The sequence below is a fragment of the Mesoplodon bidens genome, assembly GCF_964165515.1.
Source record: "Mesoplodon bidens genome assembly, chromosome: 2".
Lineage (NCBI taxonomy): Eukaryota > Metazoa > Chordata > Mammalia > Artiodactyla > Ziphiidae > Mesoplodon > Mesoplodon bidens.
Window position 1 is genome coordinate 1,497,722 of NC_138177.1, and position 21,677 is coordinate 1,519,398.

Consider the following 21,677-nt stretch of genomic DNA (forward strand, 5'->3'; position numbering starts at 1 on the left):
CCATCCGTGAAGACAAGGCCCTTTGGACTTACTTATCCCTCAGATCTTTACGCATCAAAGATGCAGCATCTGAGCATCTCTTTCCCCTCCTCCTTGGTTAATGCCAAGGTCCTGGGAGGCCCGGCCTCAAGTGAAAGGCCACGCCCCAGCCCCCCTTCCTTTAACCCTCTGTAGGACTAAGAGGTTTGTCTCAGGAATCTGCCTCTTGTCTGGTCTCTGACACTGCTGGGTGCTGGGTGCCCCGCAGAGCAGAGGGCATTAAGGTCCAGGGTCCCTCCCACGGGCCACGGTGGGGAGCCGAGCTCTGGGGCAGCAGCTCCCTAGCCCTTCAGGGGCCTCCCCCACAGCCCGAGGCACGCCCTCTACCCTGTCCCTCGCCCTGGAATGTGGGAGAACCGGCTCCAGCTCCAGACGGCTCACGTGCTCCCCGCCAGCCCTCCGAGAGCACCTGGCTGGGAGAGGGCTGTGGAGGGGGCAGGAGAGGCGCTGTCGCAGGCCCACCTGGCGGGACAGCGGGGGACACAGCTCAGGACGCCTGGCTGTGAAGCTGCACTCAGGCTCCGGCTGCGGAAGGGGTCCCCCGGGGCTCCTCGGCGCCCCAGGGTCTGCACGGAACCAGGAAGGACACCGCTGGGCGCAGAGCTGAGCGGCTGGACACCGAGCAGGGTGCGGGAGGCGTCTGGTCGGCCCCCGGTTGTCTCCGCCTGTGACGGCGGCCAGGAGCGGCCAGGAGCCAGCGCCTGCGTCCTCGCTCCCACGGTGCAGGGCGTGCTGGGAGGTCTGTGCCGCCCGCCCACCCGGCAGCCAGCCACCAGGGAGACCCTGGATCTAGGAAAACAACTTCAAGATCCTGAAATACTTCTGTACGACCCTCCCCTCGCCCCACACCCCACCCCAAGTCGCTAACTGCCTAGATCCCCACGTGGAAATCAGAGCTTAGTGCCAGGTTCTGAACAGACTACTGCACTGCACACCACACGGAGCCCGTTACCCAGGACCAGGGAGGGAGAGGCCCCGCGAGGCCCACGGAGGGCGAGAGGCGGCAGGAACAGCACTCCAGTGCGCACGTATTAGCAGCTATACGGTAAAGAGGAAGGGCCGGGCGGGGCGCTGCACGGAGGGATGCGGCTCACGTGCAGGGCCTTCCCGAAGAGGCCGCCTCAGTGCCTGCTGTTTTTCACCTGCTCCTGTGGGAGCCCCACCTCCTCCAGCCCAGGCTCCTTAAGGACAGGGAGCAGGCGTCCTGCTCTGGGTCTCCCCCTGACCTGCTCAGAGCAGAGGGCGGGGCCTGGGAGAAGGGATTTCACAGTCACCAAGATACTTTTCACTTAAAAATATTTATTAAAATAATGATTAAACCTGAAAAAGGAATCACCAGAAATCAGCCCTTTGCACAGTACTTCTTCAAGAATCAGCAAAAAAGAAAAGAAAAGAGAGAGAGACAAGAAAATCCTTCCTGCTTTTCCCAAGACCCAGGCAGGGAGGGCGAAGCCTGCCGCCCACCCAGCCCAGGGAGCATGGAGGTTCCTGGTCGCACGACGGGTCCAGAGCCGTCCAGTCAGAGCAGAAGCCCAGAGTCCCAAACACCAAGCCCAGAGAACAGGTTACCCCACGGGGACGTGAACTTGGGAAGCTGATGAGAACTGGAATTGGCAGTCTGCAGACGCAGAGGCCACAGTGGGAGCCTCTAGCTGCCCAGGGGCGCCACGATCTGCTGGACGTAGCGGACCACGTTGCTGTGCAGCTGGGAGGCTGTGGCCGCGAAGGTCTCCTTGGCGAGGGTCTGGGCGGCCTCACTGCCCCCCATCATAGCGTGGTACAGCGGGAGGGTGTACTTCTGCTTCCCCTGCAAGAGACGCGCATGCTCGAGGCCTGTCAGCCTGCTCGAGGCCTGTCAGCCTGCTCGGTGGTCTGCAGCCCCCAGCCCCTGCCCTGGGCCCATCTGACAGCCTCGTGATCAGGGGCCAAAAGGGATACGGGTATCATTGCTGGAATGAGGGGCTTCCCAGACACGAGGGCTTGTGTTCCAGAATCTTCTTGGCGGCCAAAGATCCACGCGGCTAGGTCTCGGTATTCACCCTCCTGGAGATGTCTACACTCAACAAAACCGAGTAGGGGGTTGGCACATGGGAGACTCCAAACTTTCAGAGCTCTAAGTGGTCAGGCACCGAGGCAACAGCTCACGGCAAAGGCTGCAGAGCCTAAACCTAAACCAGGACCCCAGAAGGACCACCTGCAGCCAAGCAGAAGGAAACCCGCACCTTCACGTCAGCACGAGACGGCCACACCTGACACCCAGAGGCTGGGAAGCCTTCAGGGGCTCGAGAACCTGCCAGCAGGTACCTGCCAACAGGTGAGGGAGTCTGCGCATGGCTTGTCCACAGCCCGGGTCTGGAATCTTGTGGAATGGCTGATCCTGAGAGCCGTGGGCCCCTCTGCGGCAGGGCAGCGCTCCCGGGTGACCTGGGTCCAGCAGGCCTCTGGACTCTCCCAGGCCACAGGCTTCCCCCAGGAGGAGGAGCCTACAATCTCACCTTCACTCACCTCTCCTGGCCTCCGGCCTCTCCCTGAGACCAGCCACGCTGATGCATGACCGTTCGTGCCTCGGGTCAGTGCCGGCTGGCTCTTTCCCCGCAGGCCTCCCCGGCTGACCTGCAGGAGCTCCCGGCCTGGGGCTTCTCCCCCAGGGCGGCACCACAGCCTGCTTACAGGACCCCGCCAGGCCCTTCAGCCCTGCTCCCAAGAGGGCGGTCCGAGAGGCCCCGCCTGCCTTGTGCGCGAGGGGGACAGTCAGGTGGCGGTCACCCACCTGGCTGTGCAGGAAATCGCTCACTTTCCAGAAATCCTCCTGGTGGTCGTTCTTGAGGACAATCTGGCCCCATCGCAGCCGCAGCTCCGCGTTCTGGGCATTTGAGATCTTCGGGTACGTCTCTCCAAGCTTTTTCACATTCCCTGGAGAAAAGAAACAGGTCGTTAGTGATTTCGCCAGCAGATCATGAGCTGAGGTGGCCACGTGTGTGCCCGAGGCCCTCCGAGGGCACCGGGAGGAGCTTCACGGGGGCTGCCGCCCGCCCGCTCTTCCTGCTTCCTCAGGCCCGAGGTGGTCACGCCTCGTCCTGACTTTGCTGTAATTCCCACGGCTCTTCCTCCAACCTTCCCTTAATACGGACTTCCTGGGGTCGCCCCACCTTCCTTCCCGGACTACAGCCTGCGCACCTGCCTCAAATACCCCACCGCCAGCCTGCTAAACGTCAGCTTGCTCTGTTTTTCTGAGTTAACAGCCCTTGGCGAATACTACTTCTGGCTGAGCAGCAACAAAGCACGTGTGCTGAAGAGCTGCGGCCCAGCAGGTCCAGACCCCAGCCCCACGTCTACTGGCTGTGGGATGTGTTTGTGCCTCGGGTTCGTTCCCCACTCCCTGGGGTCACAGAGCAGCGACGAGGGTAACAACCCACTTTTTCTCACCGGGAGGGAGAGGAGATTTCTGGAGGATCTTATCCAGGAAATAAACCAGCTGGTAGGTCTTCCAGGCAGAGGTGGACACGGCCTCAATGGCCCTCATGTCCAGCTCCTCGGCCGCCCACAGCTGGGCCAGCTCCTCAGCTGGCCTCATGAGGGAGTCCCCGGGGGAGAGGTCAGGGAGGTAGGGGGGCCAGCCCGGGGTGTTCAGCCAGCGATCAAATTCAAATCCTGTTTGGCAGAAGTGGAGAAGATACCGTCAGAATTCCCCAGCAGCATCACGGTCCACCTGCCCAGGCAGCTCCCGAGACCTCGAGCCTCCGTCCGTCCCAAACTCTTCCCCCAACGCTGGCACCACTGCCCTGCACGATCACCCGCTCCACAGGGTCCCAGCCAGCGTGATGCCTAGACACTGTCTCATGGACCTGGCCGCCCCTTTCCACGTGAGCGTGTTCTGTGCTGCAAATCAGCCGTCAGAGCCACGTGCACAGGCAAGGCCCAGCCCCCACGACTAGAACGGCCGTGCTGACGCTCCTGGGCTCCGGAGCCAGCTGCCTGGGGTCCTGCCCGGCCCCACCCTCACTAGCTGGCAGGCAGGTGGCTGGACGGCGCCCAGCATGGAGCAGGAAGTGGGGACACATCTAACGAGCTGCCTGGCCCGCGACGGGCCACGCTCGCCCTCTCTTAGGAAGCAGGCCTCTCACACGCTCCCCAGGCAGGGCCGCTGCCCCATTCCTGCCCTGGGAGCCTGTCGGGGCGGGGGCAGCCTGGGCAGAGCTAAGGGTCTGACTACGTGTGTCCAGGGACGGGGAGACCAGAGGACGGAGAGGGCAGAAGAGCGAAGTGGGGAAAGGGGGCCAGGGGGTGAGCGAGCTCCTCCGGTGGGACGGAGCCTGGGCCCCGGGGTCGGGCCCAAAACGCCGCCCCCAGGGGGCGCACCTCAGCCCCCCAAGGCGTGGACCAGACCCCACCCCCCACGACCACCTAGAAGCGGTGGGCCGGCTCTGCTCACCCGGGATGGAATCCACCCTCCTCCTCTTCAGCTCAGGGAAATAGTCCAAGAAGAATTCCAGAAAGTCATCCGCTAGGACACTTTGGAACTTAAACTCATCCACGTAGGCCTGTGAGGAGGGAGGGAGGGAGGAAGGCACAGTCGGTCACCCAGAGCCCCCGGCAGCAGGGCCCCCGCTTGTCTCCCCTCACCTCAGAGCTGATGTACCTTGAGGAAATCGTCAAACTGGTCCTGGTCACCCACCAGGTGGGCTAGGTAGGAGACAAAGCAGAAGCCTTTCTCGTAGGGGGTCTCGTTGTAAGTATCGTCTGGGTCGACACCTGCAGAGAAAGCTCTGGATTCAAAGAGCAGCCATGGAAGGGACCGGAATTCAGCTTCCCAGGAACAGCAAGGCCACGAATGTTCCGGGTCCATCCTGGCCTCTCTCGAGGGACTTGAAGATGGACCCAATGGGAGGACAAAGAGAGCAGGCCCAGGGGGATCGCGGCTGCCCCCTGCCCGGGGCTCTGTGCTCGGGGGGTCCTTCCACCAACGCCTTCCCAGCCCCACGGGTCACCCACACGCGCTGCGCCTGCCCAGACCAGGGCGGGGTGGGTTCTGTGCATGTTCTGGAGTAAACAGAACTGACTGCCCATTTACAGGAAGTTCATGGTCAGAGTCAGAGGCATCGAGGAACATGAGCTTCAACTGCACAGAAAGGTTTAACTTAGTCACACGTGGAACTGAAGAAAAATCTTAGGAAACAAAAACCCATGACCTCAGAGCAGTCACGAGCTTTCGGGTGCTGGGTCACGCCCTCGGTGAGGCGAGGGTGACCTCGCTCTAGAAACGCTGCGGGGCTGACCTGACCGTGGACAAGGGGCGGCAAAGGGACAAGTAAATGACAGGGACCCAGACCCACAGAGCATCTCGAAGTCACTCAGGAGCGGCCCGGGGGCTCCTCCCTCCCGAGGGGGGCTGGGCGGTGGGCGGAGCGGCCCCAACCTGGCTCGATCGTCACGCGCAGCTTGTTCAGCGGGTGCCCCTCGCCCGTGACGTCCATGTGCTGCCGAAGCAGAGACCGCCCGGTGGCGGCTTCCAAGCAGGTGTAGGCGGGTCCTGCACGACAGGAAAGCGGCTGGCACCCCCCCGCGGTGCCCATGAGGCCCCAAGCCCGGGGGTGGCACTCCCCAGGCACAGCAGGCAGCGGGGGCTATGGACAGCTGACTCCTGAGCCTGCCCCACCCACACCGCCCCGCTGACAGTGAGTGACCTTTCCCTTCAGCGTGCTGTTATTTGTGGAGACGGAAATTTGATCTCCCACGAAAACAGAATCTCCTCATCTGACTGTTCTGTCGGACAGGAGAAACTGTCACCCAAGATTTGTCTAGCATCTGAGTCTCCTTCTGGCTCTAAAGACGACTGAGGGAGGGAGTTCCCGGCGGTCCAGTGGTTAGGACTCCACGCTTTCACTGCGGAGGGCCCGGGTTCAATCCCTGGTCGGGGAACTAAGATCCCACATGCCGTGGGAAAAAAAGAACAACAACTGAGGGGACGGTGTTGGGGAGGGCCCGGGTGTGTACCAGCCACTGCCGCCGCTCGTGAGGTGCTCTGATCTGGGCCAGTGGCCCCCCCAGCCCCCCAGCCTCAGTGTCCTCAGACGCACGGTGCACACGAACAGCTGCGTGCAGGAGTCCTAGCGGCCAGTACACTACTGCATTACATACTCTGGATGAAAGTGTAAACTTGGGAAGCAGGAGACAATATATGTTAAACAAAACAAAACAAAAAAGCCTTTAAAATGTTCAGGTCCTGAAATTATGTTTCTAGAAATTTATGTTTATTGAAATCATCTGAGATGCACGTGAACCTATGTAAAGATGTTTGTCAGAATATTATTTCGTTTGAAAATTGAAAACAGCCTAACAACTGCAGGTTGATTGAATAAATTATGAAGCCTCCACACTCTGGAGCTGTAGAAGAAAATTTAATGACTTGGGAAAATGTTTAACTTTATTATATTAAAAAAAAAAGGCAGTTCTAAAACCACGTACAGTCTGATGATCCACACACACACACACACACACATACACACACACACACAGAAAAATGTTTGGAAGGATAACCATCGATTATCTCTGAACAGTGAGATTAGAGATAAGTATTTTTGTGTGTGCTTTTCCACAGGTGCCAAAACAGATTTTGATCAGAGAAATAATAAAAATAACAAAAGCACCTGATACACCATGGGTTTTCAACATGGAGGTTGTGTTGATAATGTATTTTATTTTATTTTATTTTATTTTATTTTTTGGCTGTGCTACGTGGCTTTCGGGATCTTAGTTCCCTGACCAGGGATCGAACCCATGGCCTCGGCAGTGAAAGCGCGGAGTCCTAACCACTGGACCACCAGGGAATTCCGAGAATGTATTTGAAAAGCACGGCTGGGCTCAATTTGAGGGTCTGCCCTCACCTACTAAGTGGCTGAGGGACATTTCCTATCCTCTCTTGAGTTGCAGTGAACTCACATGTAAAATGGGAATAACAGTATCTCCATGCAGCTGCTGGAAGGTGGCACGTGACAGATCTGGTACAAAACAGGTGTTCAATACAAGGTGACGATGACAGTGATCTGACGACTCGCTCATTAAGCAAACTGGTACCTGGGCGACCAGCCCGGGCCACTCTCCCCCGGGGGACGCCGGCTTAGGGAGGACAGCGCACAGGGCAGCTCCAGCCCCAGCGGGAGGCACGTCCACCGCTACTTCATCCCGCCGTGTGTCGGTTTCGAGAATCCCTCTGCCCCCAGCCCCTGCTGATGCGTGACATGCAGTGAGGTGGGCACAGCTGCTTACACGTAACTTTGTCTCGAGTTGCCCGCCCTGGCTGCCACGGGCTCCCTGCACTACCCCCTCCTCCCTTCACTCCCAGGACCGGAGGCAGGTCCTCGGGGGCGGCTCACCGAACAGGACGGTGGAAATCCTCCTCTGGGCGTACATGGTGAAGCCTTCGTTCAGCCAGAACTCCCCCCAGTTGGCGTTGGTGACCAGGTTCCCGAACCAGCTGTGGGCGATCTCGTGGATGATGACGTCGGCCAAGGAGCGGTCCCCCGCCAGCAGGCAGGGGGTGACGAAGGTCAGGCAGGGGTTCTCCATCCCTCCAAATGGGAAGGACGGGGGCATGAAGAGCACGTCGTACCTGCCGGAGGCGGCTGTCGTGAGGGGCCCAGCTGCACCCCGGCCGCTGATGGGGGTGGCGGCACAGGACCGCGAGCCGGTCCTCAGTCCTGCCCCCGCCCCTGGCCCACTGGGCCTCCCTCTCCCAGTGGGCACGCGCTTGGCTCCATCACACCCAGCTCCCCAGAGGCCCACACAGACCTAACGGAGCCTCTTATCTAGGGGACCTCAAGTCTGAAGATGACAAAGAGAAAGTGGGTACGGAGCTGCTCCCAGCAACAGGAAAGGCAAGTCAGCCGCGTCCCCGACAGCGCATCCCCATCTCCAGCCCGGCAACTGTGGGCACGGGCACGCCTCTGTCACCGCAGTGCCTGCCCTCCCAGGCCCCTCCTCGGCCACAGCGGATGAGGCCTGGCTTATCTGCTCCCCGCTCCCCCACCCGCCCTGGATCAGGGCGGGGAGGGGGGAGGGCCGGCTCACTGTAACAACAGAGACATGAGAGTCCACAGGATACCACACCTTCTCCAAACGTAGGGTCCGAAAAGCTTCTCTCCAGTTGCCAAGAACTCTTCTATGACCCCGTCATACTCCTCCTTGGCGGCTGCGATGAGGCAAGGCTCGGCCCACACGCAGCTCCTGGAGACAAGGGCGCAAAGGAGGTAGCACTGTGCTCAGGGGCCACGGCGGGGCCCGTCCCGAAAGCACCTGCACCAACTGGGGTGAGGGCTGGGCGGGGCTCCTGCAGGTGACAGGCTCGCCCCCGGCCGAGCCTCAGTCCCCATCTGCAAGGTACGTGGTAAGGAGACGAGATGGGTGTGAAGGCCCTTCATACAGTGGCTCAGGTAGGAAATGCTGGTGTACCTCCGGAGAGATTAGAAAGGATTCTCAGAATCGAATCTTTGGAATTGAAAGAAACTTTAGAGATAAACCAATTCACATTAACAGAAATGTGGTAACTGTCTTCACTCTTCGGACGGGCAGGCTGATCTACTTGCTTTTAAATGGTCTAGCAACCCCCCCCGCCCCGCCCCGCAAATCCACACGAAAGCAAACCTAGTACAGCAGCATGGATGGGCAGACAGGTGTTCAATGCATCATTCCTTCAATTTCCTGCAGGAATTTTCAATTATGAAATTTTCACAGTAAAAAGATGAGGAAACAGAGGTAAGGGGGGAAAAGAAATCAAGAAGATCCAGTCCGAAGGAAAGCCAAGGCTGAAAGGGGATGGGAAGGACCGAGACCATTCTCGGGATTCAAGGACGAGCTGACCCCAAGTTCAGGGGCCCTGCAGCCGAAGCCTGTGTCAAGGCCCCTCGATGCTCCATGGAGCGTTCCCTACACGGACATCCTCAGTCGAGGGACAGACGGCCAAGTGGGTGGGTGCGAGGCCAGGACGAAGAGAGCTTCCTTTCGGCAGAACTTCGGGGACTGTTCTAGCAGGAGGGGGAGTGGGGCGACCCGCGTCGGGGGTCCCAGCAGCAAAAGCAGGAGCCTCGTAGCGGGAAGGAAGCTGCACATGCAGGCGAGGAACCACCAGGGTCTGGGGTGACCAGAGTCCAAGGTCTGATGGGGGTAGGTTGGGGGTGGGAGAGGCCCCAAGCTCGGGGCACAAAGGGCTTCAGATGCCACGTGACACAGCTGCCCCTGCAGAGCGCAGGGGGTGACACCATCAGGCTGTGTCTAGGGAGCTGTGGACACAGGAAACATGCTCAGTACGAGGGGGCGTGAGCTTTCCCAGGCACAGCTGGGGGCGAGGACCGAACCTGCGGCACCTGCGCCCAGGGCAGCCAGACCCACAAGAAGCCCAGTGAGGACCGGCCAGGAGGGCCCGGGATCGGGAAGCGGAGGCCAAGGGCATGTCCTCGAGTCCCTGCACCTTCCACGCTGAGCAACGGCCTCTTACCCCAGGAGCTTCAGCGAGTTTAGGGGACTGGACTCCAGGCGTGGAGAAGAAAGAGCCAGTTGGCCAGCTGGGGGTGGAGGCCGCAGGTCTGAAGACAGGACTAACTGATGAAGCAAAGCCCAGAGGGTGGGGGTGGGGGTGAGTCAACGGGTCAGATGAAGATTGGCTTTAACAAAGAAAGGACCTGTCGTCGGGGTCCAGACGGACGAATGGGGGGATGAGAGCAGACAGAGGGACCCTGGACGTGCAGGGCACAATCGCACCCGACAGACCAAACGTCTCCACAAAGCAGGGCCGAGACTCTGTGCTTGGAGGGAGGGGCCGGCCTCTGAAGGGAGAACTGGGGAGACGGTTTAGGGGGCGCGAGATGCAAAGGTGAGTGAAGGACGGCTGAGCGCACGGCAACCTCTCAGACGCCAGCGTCACCTTTTCTCTCGTTCCAGCTTCTCACCAAGAAACCAGAAATGTGAACGGGTACCACGCACAGCTTCCTTATCTTCTCCATCTCTCAAAAGAGAGAGACGCTGAGTGGAGAAAGGGGATGGCAGGAGCCCAGGCCGGACGGGCAGCAGCAGGACACGCCAGAGGGCCTGGGTGTGGGCGAGAGATGACCGGTCACCACCCGGGCGGGAGAGAAGTCCCACCAGGAGAGGCTGGCGGCCCGGGAGCGAGCGCAGCCCTTCAGGGCGAGGCGCAGGCACAGCGGGACTTGGTAGGAGTGAGGGTCCCAGAGGGCGAAGGTCCGCAGGAGGGGCAGAGAGTGAAGGCGGCCGCGCTGTGGGAAGTTTCTGATCCCGCCCCATTCACAGCGATGCCCGAGTCCAGGCCTGGGATGCGGGGTGCGGCCGTGAGTGGGAATGGGGGTCGGGGGGTGGGGGGAGAAGGCAGAGGAGGTGGAGAAGCCCTCAGGCCACCCTCAACCCAGGAGAAACCCACGTGGAGAAAAAGGGCACCGGGCTGAGAATAAGACCCCAGCACAGAGTCCAAGTCCCCAGGCACGACTCTGAACTGCTCCATCACCAGCCGGGGCACCACAACTGACAAAGACCTTCGGCCCTGTCCTCAGCGACAACGGGCTAGGCCGCGGACGCCCGCGACATTTCTGCCGGCACACAGATTTCTGTCAAAGAAATCAGGATGCTCTCAGTCAAGCTGGATCTCATCACCAGGATTCTAGGGATAAGAAGAAGCACGGGATCTGCAACAGAAACCCTTGCACCTGAATTCCAGTTCTGCCAACCACGTGACTGCACAAGGCTCTTTACCAAAGCCACAGTTTCTCAACTGCAAACTGGAGACAGCGATACGTCCCTCAGCGTTGCTTGTAAGGGTTAGAAGGGACCATACGTAAAGGGGCCCCTGGGGACGTCCACCAGTCTCTCCTGCCCGGGCCTTCCCCCTGCGGTAACGGGGACTAGACGGAAGAGCCTCCTACTCGACAGACTCCCTCAAGACCCTCCGACGGGACCCAGGAGGCAAGGACTGTCCACGTGACGGGGGACAGGAGTAAGTCATCAGCACCAGTAAAACGGGTTCCGTCACATTAACGTAGTCTGTCCTCATTTCAGTACAGCAGGTTCAAAAAACCCCCGCAATCCAGTGTGTTCAGAACAGGCTGTTCTCTCATTTCCCTTAGTAGCTCCTACTCTTACTAACACAACCTCAGCAAGAGTAAACACCCTGAAAGATGCTCCTCCCCTTGTCTACTTTCCATGCTCGGAGGTCACCTACTGCCCTGTCCACCAGGAAGCGACCCCTCGTCTCTCAGGGCTGGTGCTGTCCTGAGCATGTGGCCGGAAGCAGACGCCAACGGGGCCCCCACCCATCTCTCCCTCTGATCTCACGGCCCTGGCGCCACTGCTGAGCCCAGTTGCGAAGCCCGAGGCGTGTAGCCAATCCAGCACCTCCAGGGGCTGAGGGCCTGGCAGAGAGATGGACAGCAGCGGGGCCAGGAAGAGCCACGGCTTTACATCCAAACCGACCCTCTCACTTCAGGACGATGCTCCGCTGGTGGGTGAGATGTCAGCCAGGAAAAACCTGCGCTCCTGGTCAAATTTCTCTTTCAGGAAACCTTACAAAATCCTTATTTATCTCCACTAAACACATCTCACTTCACGGAGGCCCCTCTGACACAGGTCCAGGCCTCTGTGTCTGGAGCAGACAGACAAGCAGCTTCCCCGGGCCTCTCGGAGGGAGACAGAGAGATCAAGGCCACACATTTCCAGGACTTAAGCGCCAGAGAAAATGGGGAGATTTGCTACAAAGATAAAAAAAGCAAATATAGTAGCAAGAAGGTAATTTAGACCTTAAAGATGCTAATAAAGATCATCTTCTAAAACTGCTGCTGGAGCTCCCGTCTCCCTCTGAAGGTGGCCCAGGACCACAGCCACTGCAGGACTGATGGTCTCAGCGCAGACACGGGAGGAAGACAGGAGGGAGGGGGAGGAAAGGGCACATCCTCTGGCCATTCAGGCCGCACCCTGTGCCGCAGAAAGGTCCCGGGCTTGGGAGGCTCCGACGTGACCCCAAGAGCCACCCCAGGAGGTCCGCTCTCTGGTCAGAGGCCTCCGTGCTCAGAAGTCGGTGCCATGTTGCCTGCGGGGTCTTGGTCTCCTACCTGGGTCCAACTTCAGCCGAAACCAGATCTCCGACAGCCAAAGCTATCAGATAGGACGGGATGGGCTGACACATCTGGAAGAAGAACTTATTTGGACCTCTCTTCTCCCGGGTGTTAGCACTCATCACAGCTGTGAAGCCATCTGGGACCTGAGGAGAGAGAAAGCTTAGGAGAGTTCACCTGGACAGAGTCTGCTCTGGATCAGCTAGAGGGCGGCATGACCAGCAACCTGCATGGTGATGACAGTGGCCTGGGGTCCACCTTGAGAAGCACAGAGGCTTCCAAAAACTAAACTTGTGCCAAACTGATGGGATTTAGCACAGATAAAATTTCTGCAGGTGGAGGAGTTTTTCAGAGGTACCCCCCAATGGATGTAATAATCTACTACCTGAAACATGACCTGATAGAAATGAACTTTTCAATGTCAAGGGCAGGTACATTTGCCCTCAGCCTGCTCACCTCAATAAGAGCGGAGTATGTGCATTTCACCGCAGGAGTGTCGAAGCAGGGGAAGAAGGCGCGGTTCAGGACAGCCTGACCCTGCGTGTAGACGAAGGGCTTCCTCTTTCCTGCCGTCTGCTCCGGAGCCAACCAGCAAACCTAAGGGGAGGCAAGAACCTTTCAGAACTGACATCCTGCACAAGCGCAGCGCACGGCCAGGGCACGGCCAGGGCGGAGCTGGCCGGAGGGGAGGCTTAAGGTAATCCTCACGATCCTCCGCCCGCCAGTCCAGCTCAGACTGCGACGCTCTCTCTCCCCCAGTGTATTTAATCCCCCTGGAGTCCAGGCCAAGGTCTGACGTCCACTTCCCAGGGTGGACACCACCAAAGGGCCGCCCCTCAGTGTGTCCCATGGGCCATCTCAAGCGTTCCTGAGGTGGCCTCCGACCCCCTGGTCCTGCCTCCCTCCTCTGTCCCCCCCCCCCGCCCCGCCCCGCTGTAGTAACTTCTCACCAAAAAACAAATACTGGAGAAGCTGTTCTTGAACTTGTGATAAAAGACACAGAAAAGCAGAAGCTAATAGCAAGGAGTCTGATTAATGTGTGCTCTCCATCCCTCCAAGCTACCCTTTCAGAGTAAACGTGTTTTACATTATAGGCATTGGCTATGATTCTTAACTTGTCTTCTGTCAGCCCTTAATCAAGAGCACATTTGAACGACTTTTACAAACCCAAATCCTGCCCACAGCGAAGAGGAGTTCCCCTGTAACACAGATGCCACCGCGGGGGCGGTGAGGAGGGTGTGTCAGTACCGCACACCACGGAGAGGTTAGAACAGGGTCAGGTGACTTCAGGAGGGTTTCATAGGGGAAGCAAAACTCCCTGGCTGGACCTTCCAAAGTGGGCAGGATTTAGACGGCAGGAAGGAAGGGAGGAGAGTCCCTCCAGGAGGTGGGCAGCAGCGTGAGGACGGCGCGGGGGAGTGCAGCTTCCGGCGGAGGTGGGCACCCAGCCGGCAGCTGTGATGCAGGGCTTTGAGCACAGAGGCACTTGAGACCAATATCTTCCCCCCGGGAACGAGACTCAAGGACGAGAACATTCCCTGAGGTGTCTCTTGTTCTTTTTTAAATTAATTATTAATTAATTTGGCCGCGTGGGGTCTTAGTTGCGGCACGCGGGCTTCCCTCTAGTTGTGGCCCATGGGCTTAGTTGCTCTGCGGCATGTGGGATCTCAGTTCCCCGACCAGGGATGGAACCCACATCCCCTGCACTGGAAGGCAGATTCGTAACTACCGGACCACCAGGGAAGTCCTGAGACCAATTTTTAAGAGGCACAAGGGAGACACAATGGGATGCTGGGGTTTTCTTTGCTTGAGAATGCGTGCGTGCGTGCGTGTGTGTGTGTGTGTGTGTGTGTGTGATGAGTCTCGTTCCAGAGTCCAGCACAGACGGAAGCAGGGGAGAGAGAGGAACGACCTGGTGCAGAAACCCAGCAAGCTCCGCCTCAGCCCGGTGACCGGAGGTACGTTTGCACAGCAGCCATAAATCCTCTCAGTACTGTTGCCCTCCATACGACGTTACAGAAATGACACCTTATCTCTGTGAACTTCTGCTCAGTTTTGCTGCGAAACCGAAAACTGCTCTAAAAAATAGTCTATGAAAAACAAACAAACCCCCGTAACCCCAGCCTAATCATGAGAAAAACAACAGACAAATTCCAATAGAGGGTATCACACGCCTCCAAACTATCCAGGTCACCACAACAGGAGCGCCTGAGAGACTGTCACAGCCAACAGGAGCCAAAGAAGACATGACACACACAGTGGGTTTCTGGACGGGACCCTGGAGCAGAAAAAGACACATTAAAAACTAAGGTTGTGGACTTCCCTGGCGGTCCAGTGGTTATAACTCCGTGCGTCCACCGCAGGGGGCGAGGGTTCCATCCCTGGTTGGGGACCTATGCTGGTGGGGGACGCATGGCATGCCGTGTGGCCAAAAAAATAAAATGAAATAAAATTCTAAAAAATTTCACAATTCGTATGGAAACACAAAAGACCCCGAATAGCCAAAGCCATCGTGAGAACAAAAGATGGAGCTGGAGGAATCAGGCTCCCTGACTTCAGACTATACTACAAAGCTACAGTAATCAACACAGTGTGGTACTGGCACAAAAACAGAAAGATAGGTCAATGGAACAGGATAGAAGGCCCAGAGATAAACCCATGCACATATGGTCACCTTATCTTTGATAAAGGAGGCAGGAATGTACAGTGGAGAAAGGACAGTCTCTTCAATAAGTGGTGCTGGGAAAACCGGACAGGGACATGTGAAAGTATGAGATTAGATCACTCCCTAACACCATACACAAAAATAAGCTCAAGATGGATTAAAGACCTAAATGTAAGGCCAGAAACTATCCAACTCTTAGAGGAAAACATAGGCAGAACACTCTATGACATAAATCACAGCAAGATCCTTTCGGACCCACCTCCTAGAGAAATGCAAATAAAAACAAAGATAAACAAATGGGACCTCATGAAACTTCAAAGCTTTTACACAGCAAAGGAAACCATAAACAAGACCAAAAGACAACCCTCAGAATGGGATAAAATATTTGCAAATGAAGCAACTGACAAAGGATTAATCTCCAAAATTTATAAGCAGCTCATGCAGCTCAATAAAAAAAAAACAACCCAATCCAAAAATGGGCAGTAGACCTAAATAGACATTTCTCCACAGAAGATATACAGACTGCCAACAAACACATGAAAGAATGCTCAACATCTTTAATCATTAGAGAAATGCAAATCAAAACTACAATGAGATATCATCTCACACCAGTCAGAATGGCCATCATCAAAAAATCTAGAAACAATAAATGCTGGAGAGGATGTGGAGAAAAGGGAACACTCTTGCACTGCTGGTGGGAATGTGAATTGGTACAGCCACTATGGAGAACAGTATGGAGGTTCCTTAAAAAACTACAAATAGAACTACCATATGACCCAGCAATCCCACTACTGGGCATATATCCTGAGAAAACCATAATTCAAAAAGAGACATGTACCAAAATGTTCATAGCAGCCCTATTTACAATAGCCCGGAGATGGAAACAACCTAAGTGTCCATCATCGGATGAATGGATAAAGAAGATGTGGCACATATATACAATGGAATATTACTCAGCCATAAAAAGAAACGAAATTGAGCTATTTGTAATGAGCTGGATGGACCTAGAGTCTGTCATACAGATTGAAGTAAGTCAGAAACAGAAAGACAAATACCGTATGCTGACACATATATATGGAATTTAAGAAAAAAAAATGTCATGAAGAACCTAGGGGTAAGACAGGAATAAAGACACAGACCTACTTGAGAATGGACTTGAGGATATGGGGAGGGGGAAGGGTAAGCTGTGACAAAGCGAGAGAGAGGCATGGACATATATACACTACCAAACGTAAGGTAGATAGCTAGTGGGAAGCAGCCGCATAGCACAGGGAGATCAGCTCGGTGCTTTGTGACCACCTGGAGGGGTGGGATAGGGAGGGGGGGAGGGAGACGCAAGAGGGAGGGGATTAAAAAAAAAAAACAGCTAAGGTTGCTGTACACCTGAAACTTACACAACATTGTAAATCAACTATCCTCCAATATAAAATAAAAATTAAAAAACCACTAATAATACCTTGTACATGAAAGTTGCTCAATAAATATCTGTTATTATTTTTTTAAAAAACTAAGGAAATCTGGAAAAACTGTGGACTCCAGTTTATAATAAAGTATCGATACTGTCTCATTAACTGTAACCAATGTATCCGACTTGTAAAACACTAGTAAAGGGTAAACAGTGTGTGTGTGGAAGCGGCTTATGGATACTCTGTACTATCTGCTCAGTTTTCCTGGTAATCTAGACATCTATCTATCTATCTATTTAGGCTGCGCCAGGTCTTAGCTGCAGCACGCAGGATCTTCATTGTGGCTTGTGGGATCTTTGGTTGCGACATGCAGGTGGGATCTAGCTCCCTGACCAGGGATCGAACCCAGGCCGCCTGCATTGGCAGCATGGAGTCTTAGCCACTGGACCACCAGGGGAGTCCTCTACACAGCTTTTTAAAAAATAAATTCTATTAATGAAAACAACTGTAATGAGTTGGCAGGAAGAGGTACCAGGCACAGTATTAGGACTTATATAAAGACAACTCATGTAACTATTGTCAGGCTTAGCTCAACAAACACTATCATCCCCTCAACCACAATTCCTTCTCGTCATCTTCGCTTGAGTTTTCTTTGGTTCTCGGCTTTGTTTTATTGACACGAAGAGAAGAAAATGAAGGAGGCTGGCAGGACACACACTATAGAGTCCAAGTCAGGGAGATGCTGCGACCCACGGTGTCCAAGGTGAGAGCCCTCCCTGGGACAGTGGCAATGAGAGGAAGGAACAGGCACAGTGCCACCAGTGGAGACCTTCACAGGGCAAAGAATAGTTCTTCGTCAAGCGTGTATCTCTGCCACCACGTCTTAAATGAAAGCTATCTAGTTCTGATATTTAATTTGGGGTGCCACTTTTGTTAGGCTCACCCAGGAGGGCCTGATTTTTCCACTCATCCTATTTAATTTCTGCCCCAAACCAGGAACCAAAATATACTAGAGCAACCAAACACATTTCCAGATGGCATGTTATCCCTAGAGGTCCCTGGGTTTCTCCTCTGACCTTAGAGGTCAGTCTACATTGCTTTGGACTTTAACTTTTTAAACAAGTTCTATCATAAGGTTCATTTACTGCCCGAATGGTGAAAGATGGAAACAGAACTGCCCTTGGAGCGAGTTGCAACAGCAAAAGGGGAAGCGCAACCAAATAAGCAAGCTTCCCTGGTAGGCAGGCAGCCAGCTGAGACTTGTAGCACACCCCATCCAAGAAAGGACTGGCAGCCACGCCCGGACATTCACAGATGTGGACACATGACCTTCCCCTTTCTGATAGCCAACATTTGCCGCCCCCCGCCCCCCAGTTAAGATTTGAGTCAACCAACAGTGAGAAAGCCAAGTTATTCCAAAGCCTGGTACACCCTAATTCTGGTTCTCACTTTTACTCAGATTTTTTTTGGGGGGGTGGTACGCGGGCCTCTCACTGCTGTGACCTCTCCCGTTGCGGAGCACAGGCTCCGGACGCGCAGGCTCAGCGGCCATGGCTCACGGGCCCAGCCGCTCCGCGGCATGTGGGATCCTCCCGGACCGGGGCACGAACCCGTGTCCCCTGTATCGGCAGGCGGACTCTCAACCACTGCGCCACCAGGGAAGCCCTACTCAGAGTTTTTTGTTCATCAAATCCAGGACTTCGCAGGAGGAAACAGTACTAACTGCCCCGAGGCGTTAGGAGGGCACCTGGAACAAAGGACTGAGTCGGCAGCGGGTAAGCAGCCGGCACTGTCAGGCCGCCCTGGAGGAGAGCGGAGCAGCTCATCACCAGGGCCTAGCCTAGGCCGAGCGCAGCGACAACCCTGAGTTCTGTTCGTGAACCGTCTGCTGTCCAGCCTGGAGGAGGTGACCTCCTCGGGCAGTTGTGGACTAGAGACAGCGGTGCCGTGGGAGGGAAGGTGGGGGGAGCATCTGCATGAAGATGGGCGGGAGCGAAGGGATGGGAGGGGCGGTGGGAGGGGATGGGGGTGTCATCTGGATGAGGAGGGGGCGGAGGTATGGGAGGGGAGGTGGGAGGGGATGAGGGGGGCGCATCTGCACGAGGAGGGGCGGGAGGAGGGGCCGGCGCGGAGCTGGGGCACTCACCCCGGGTCCCTCGCCGACGCGGTAGGTGAGCTGCACCCGCAGGCGCTCGCCGGCGATGCAGGGCTGCGGGAAGCGCACGCACAGGGCCTGGCCGTAGTGCGAGAAGGGCCGCGTGCACACCGGCACCGGCTCCGGCTCCGGCTCCGGCTGCCCCGCGTCCGGCCGCTCCCGCCGCAGAGCCGCCGCCGTCACCTCCACGCACGGGTGCGAGTCCAGCCGCAGCTCCGCGGCGCCGCCGGGCTCCAGGCAGCGCAAGTCCAGCACCGCCGAGCCGCTCAGCCCGCGGCTGCCCGGGCCCGGCCCCGGAGGCCCGAACTCGGCCCGCAGGTCCAAGTGCAGGTGCAGCAGCTCGAAGGCGCGGAAGTTGGAGGCCGATGCCACGTCCTCGGCCTGCGCTGAGTGCAGCACCCGCCCGCCGGCCCCATGCCCGCTGCCCGCCATGGCCCCTAGCCGCCGTTGGACCGGGCCGCCGCAGGCCCCGCCCCACCGCGCAGGCCCCGCCCCGCCGCTTGTCGTGGTCCCCGGCGCTTCTGCAGCGCACCCGAGTGGGCCCCGACAGGCAGCGCTGGGCTCGCCCCGGCACTCAGCATGGCCACGCCCCAAAGCTCAGACTACGCCCCGCCGTTCGCCATGGCCCCTGTGCACTAGTGCAGGTCCCGCTCCACAGACCACGCCCGGAACCGGCATGACCAAGCCACAAAGCTCAGACCACGCCCCGCAGCGCTGACCACGCCCCTCCGATTGCCAAGGCCCCGGTACAGCCGCACCCGGACCCTGCCGCCGGCCCCGCCCCACCGTGCAGAACCCGCCCCGGAACGCGGCCGGGCCACGCCTCTCTTCTTGACTTTCCCCAACTCCCAGCTCTGCACCGGCATCTCAGGACTTCCGACAGGCGTGCGGGGGGAGGGGGTACAATTTGATCCACCTTGGCCCGAGTTCATCCCACTGGGATGTTCCCCAGTCCCTTCTCTACTGAGGTTTCCCGTGTCCTACTCCTCCAGGCAGGCCGCACTGAGCCCGATTGCAAGGGTCCGGGTTGGAGGTCGCAAGCTCGACGCTCGCCCAGTTATTAGGGCCGTGTCATCCTGGGCAAACCTCCCCCAAGAAAGGGGACTCTTTCCAAGTCTTCTTGTGCACCTGTAAAACAGGAGGAATTATAGCATCTCTCGAGCTAGCTGTGAGAGCTCAATCGGAAACAGCACGGGATTCCACGCCGATGGGGGTCCTCCCGGGACTCCGGGCGCGCGAGTCCTTTGTCCTTCCGCCAAGGGATGGGGACAAGCACAGCACCTTTAAGGCTGGGCGTCTGCTGTGCCGCTTGTACCCTCCTCCTGAATGGGACAGCTCTTTGAGCCAGGTACACACACTTCCTGCTGTGTTTCTCTCCTGTACCAGCGGTTGCAGTAGCCCTTCTGTGACTAGGAGCCACTCGACGGTGAGATTTTTATGGATCAGCTAGGAAATGAAATTTTAAGAGACAATGTAGGGAGTTTTTCATAAAAGGAAATAGTATCCTAGTATGTTCTTCCTAGTTTTACACTGTTAAAATACATTTTATCTCATGAAATGCTTATAGTAGATATTTTTAAATTCCATATAAGGTCAATGTTAGTTTTTTTTTTTTAACTTACTGCCTAGTGAGATCCAAAAACTTTGGAAATCCACTTTTCTGTGGCATTGAGCACAATACTTGGTACTTATTAGTCATTCAATATATCTACCCTCAAATTATTCGTTCCCTTATGCAATGCGGTTTTGTTGAGCATCTGCATACACCATCCACTGGGCTGGGTGCTGAGGATACAATTGAAGCAAGCCTGGCACCGCCCCTGTCCTGGTGGTGCTCACGGGCGAGCTCACAACTTAACCTAAAGACAAGGAAAAAGGTCACGACAACTCCATGTGCTGTGCTGTGACCTGGGAAGAACAGGAGGCTACGGGAAGCAATGTTTCCAGGTAAGTTGCTGGAGGAGAGGGCCTTTTATCTTTTTTTTTTTTTCATAAATTTATTTATTTATTTATTTTTGGCTGTGTGGGGTCTTCACTGCTGCGCGCGGGCTTTCTCTAGTTGCGGCAAGCAGGGACTACTCTTCACTGTGGTACGCGGGCTTCTCACTGCGGTGGCTTCTCTTGGTGCGAAGCACGGGCTCTAGGCACGGGCTTCAGTAGTTGTGGCACACAGGGCTTAGTTGCTCCACGGCATGTGGGATCTTCCCGGACCAGGGCTCGAACCCGTGTCCCATGCATTGGCAAGCTGATTCTTAACCAGTGCACCACCAAGGAAGTCCTGAGGGCCTTTTATCCTTGGCTGTAGAGTCAAACATCTGTGGAACTATGCTGTTTCTCCTTTCAGCGGTAACTTCTCCCTGGGGATAAGAGCAATCTCATCCCATCCATTCTCCTTCCTTCCTTCCTCTTCTCCTTCCCTCACTTTTGAATGCTTAGAATGCAACGTATCTTGGACATTTTGAAATAATGGCTGAAAATCTTCTAGAATCGATTAAAGTGTGACTCTAAGGATTTAAAAGTTACAACAAATTGCAAGCAAAAATATAAAAATAAATCTACACCTAGACATGTTTTAGTTAAACTGAGGAAGACCAAGACATAAAGGTCTTAAGAATACCCAAAGAAAAAAAGACAGGTTACTTATAAAAAAGCGACAAATGGAAATTGGACCAAGGGCAGACCTCTCATTAGCAACAAGAGGCCAGAAGGCATTATCTTCAAAACACTGAGGGAAAAAAGCCTGTCAACTTAGAACTGTATACCCAACTAAACTATCATCCAAGAATGAAGGCAGATAAATTTTTTGATGACAAAAATTCAGTGTTCACCATCAATAGACTCCTACTAAAGAACTTCTAAAGGAATTACTTCAAGAAGGAAAATGAGATGAAAAAAGGAATGGTGAGCAAAAAAAGTGGGAAAATTTAAACACTGTATAAAGCAACAATAATAAATATATATTAATAATGTTTGCATGAGGGAATCAGAATAAAATGAAAATATTAGACTAAATGTATATAAGAAGAGGGGGTGATTGAAGTCGAAGCATTCTAAACTCCTTGGATTATCAGGAGGAGAGGGAGAGGGATAAATGTGAGATTTTTTTCTTAGGTATGTGTTTTAAGATTTTAAAGAAAATCACTTAAGGAATGTAAAATGAATATAACTCACAAGCCAACAAATGGGAAAATATGTAGTATGATTTTTAAAAATCAAGGAAAAAAAGGAAATGAGCTGGGCAGGAGAGTACTTACCCCAGGCTGGAAGAAGCAGAGCTCATAAATACCCAGATGTAGACTACT

At 55.6% G+C, this 21,677-nt stretch overlaps 1 protein-coding gene across 1 annotated transcript; it reads right to left on the reverse strand.

Annotated features, from left to right (window-relative positions):
* Positions 1 to 1,321: 1,321 nt before the first annotated feature.
* On the reverse strand, positions 1,322 to 18,971 carry RNPEP (arginyl aminopeptidase). The gene is given in 12 exon segments (XM_081225860.1): positions 1,322 to 1,846; positions 2,810 to 2,952; positions 3,466 to 3,690; positions 4,472 to 4,580; positions 4,679 to 4,791; positions 5,456 to 5,569; positions 7,413 to 7,648; positions 8,146 to 8,262; positions 12,147 to 12,295; positions 12,606 to 12,746; positions 18,367 to 18,827; positions 18,830 to 18,971. Coding segments are annotated over 12 exon segments (2,094 nt in total). The 5' UTR covers positions 18,957 to 18,971; the 3' UTR covers positions 1,322 to 1,687.
* Positions 18,972 to 21,677: the final 2,706 nt, after the last annotated feature.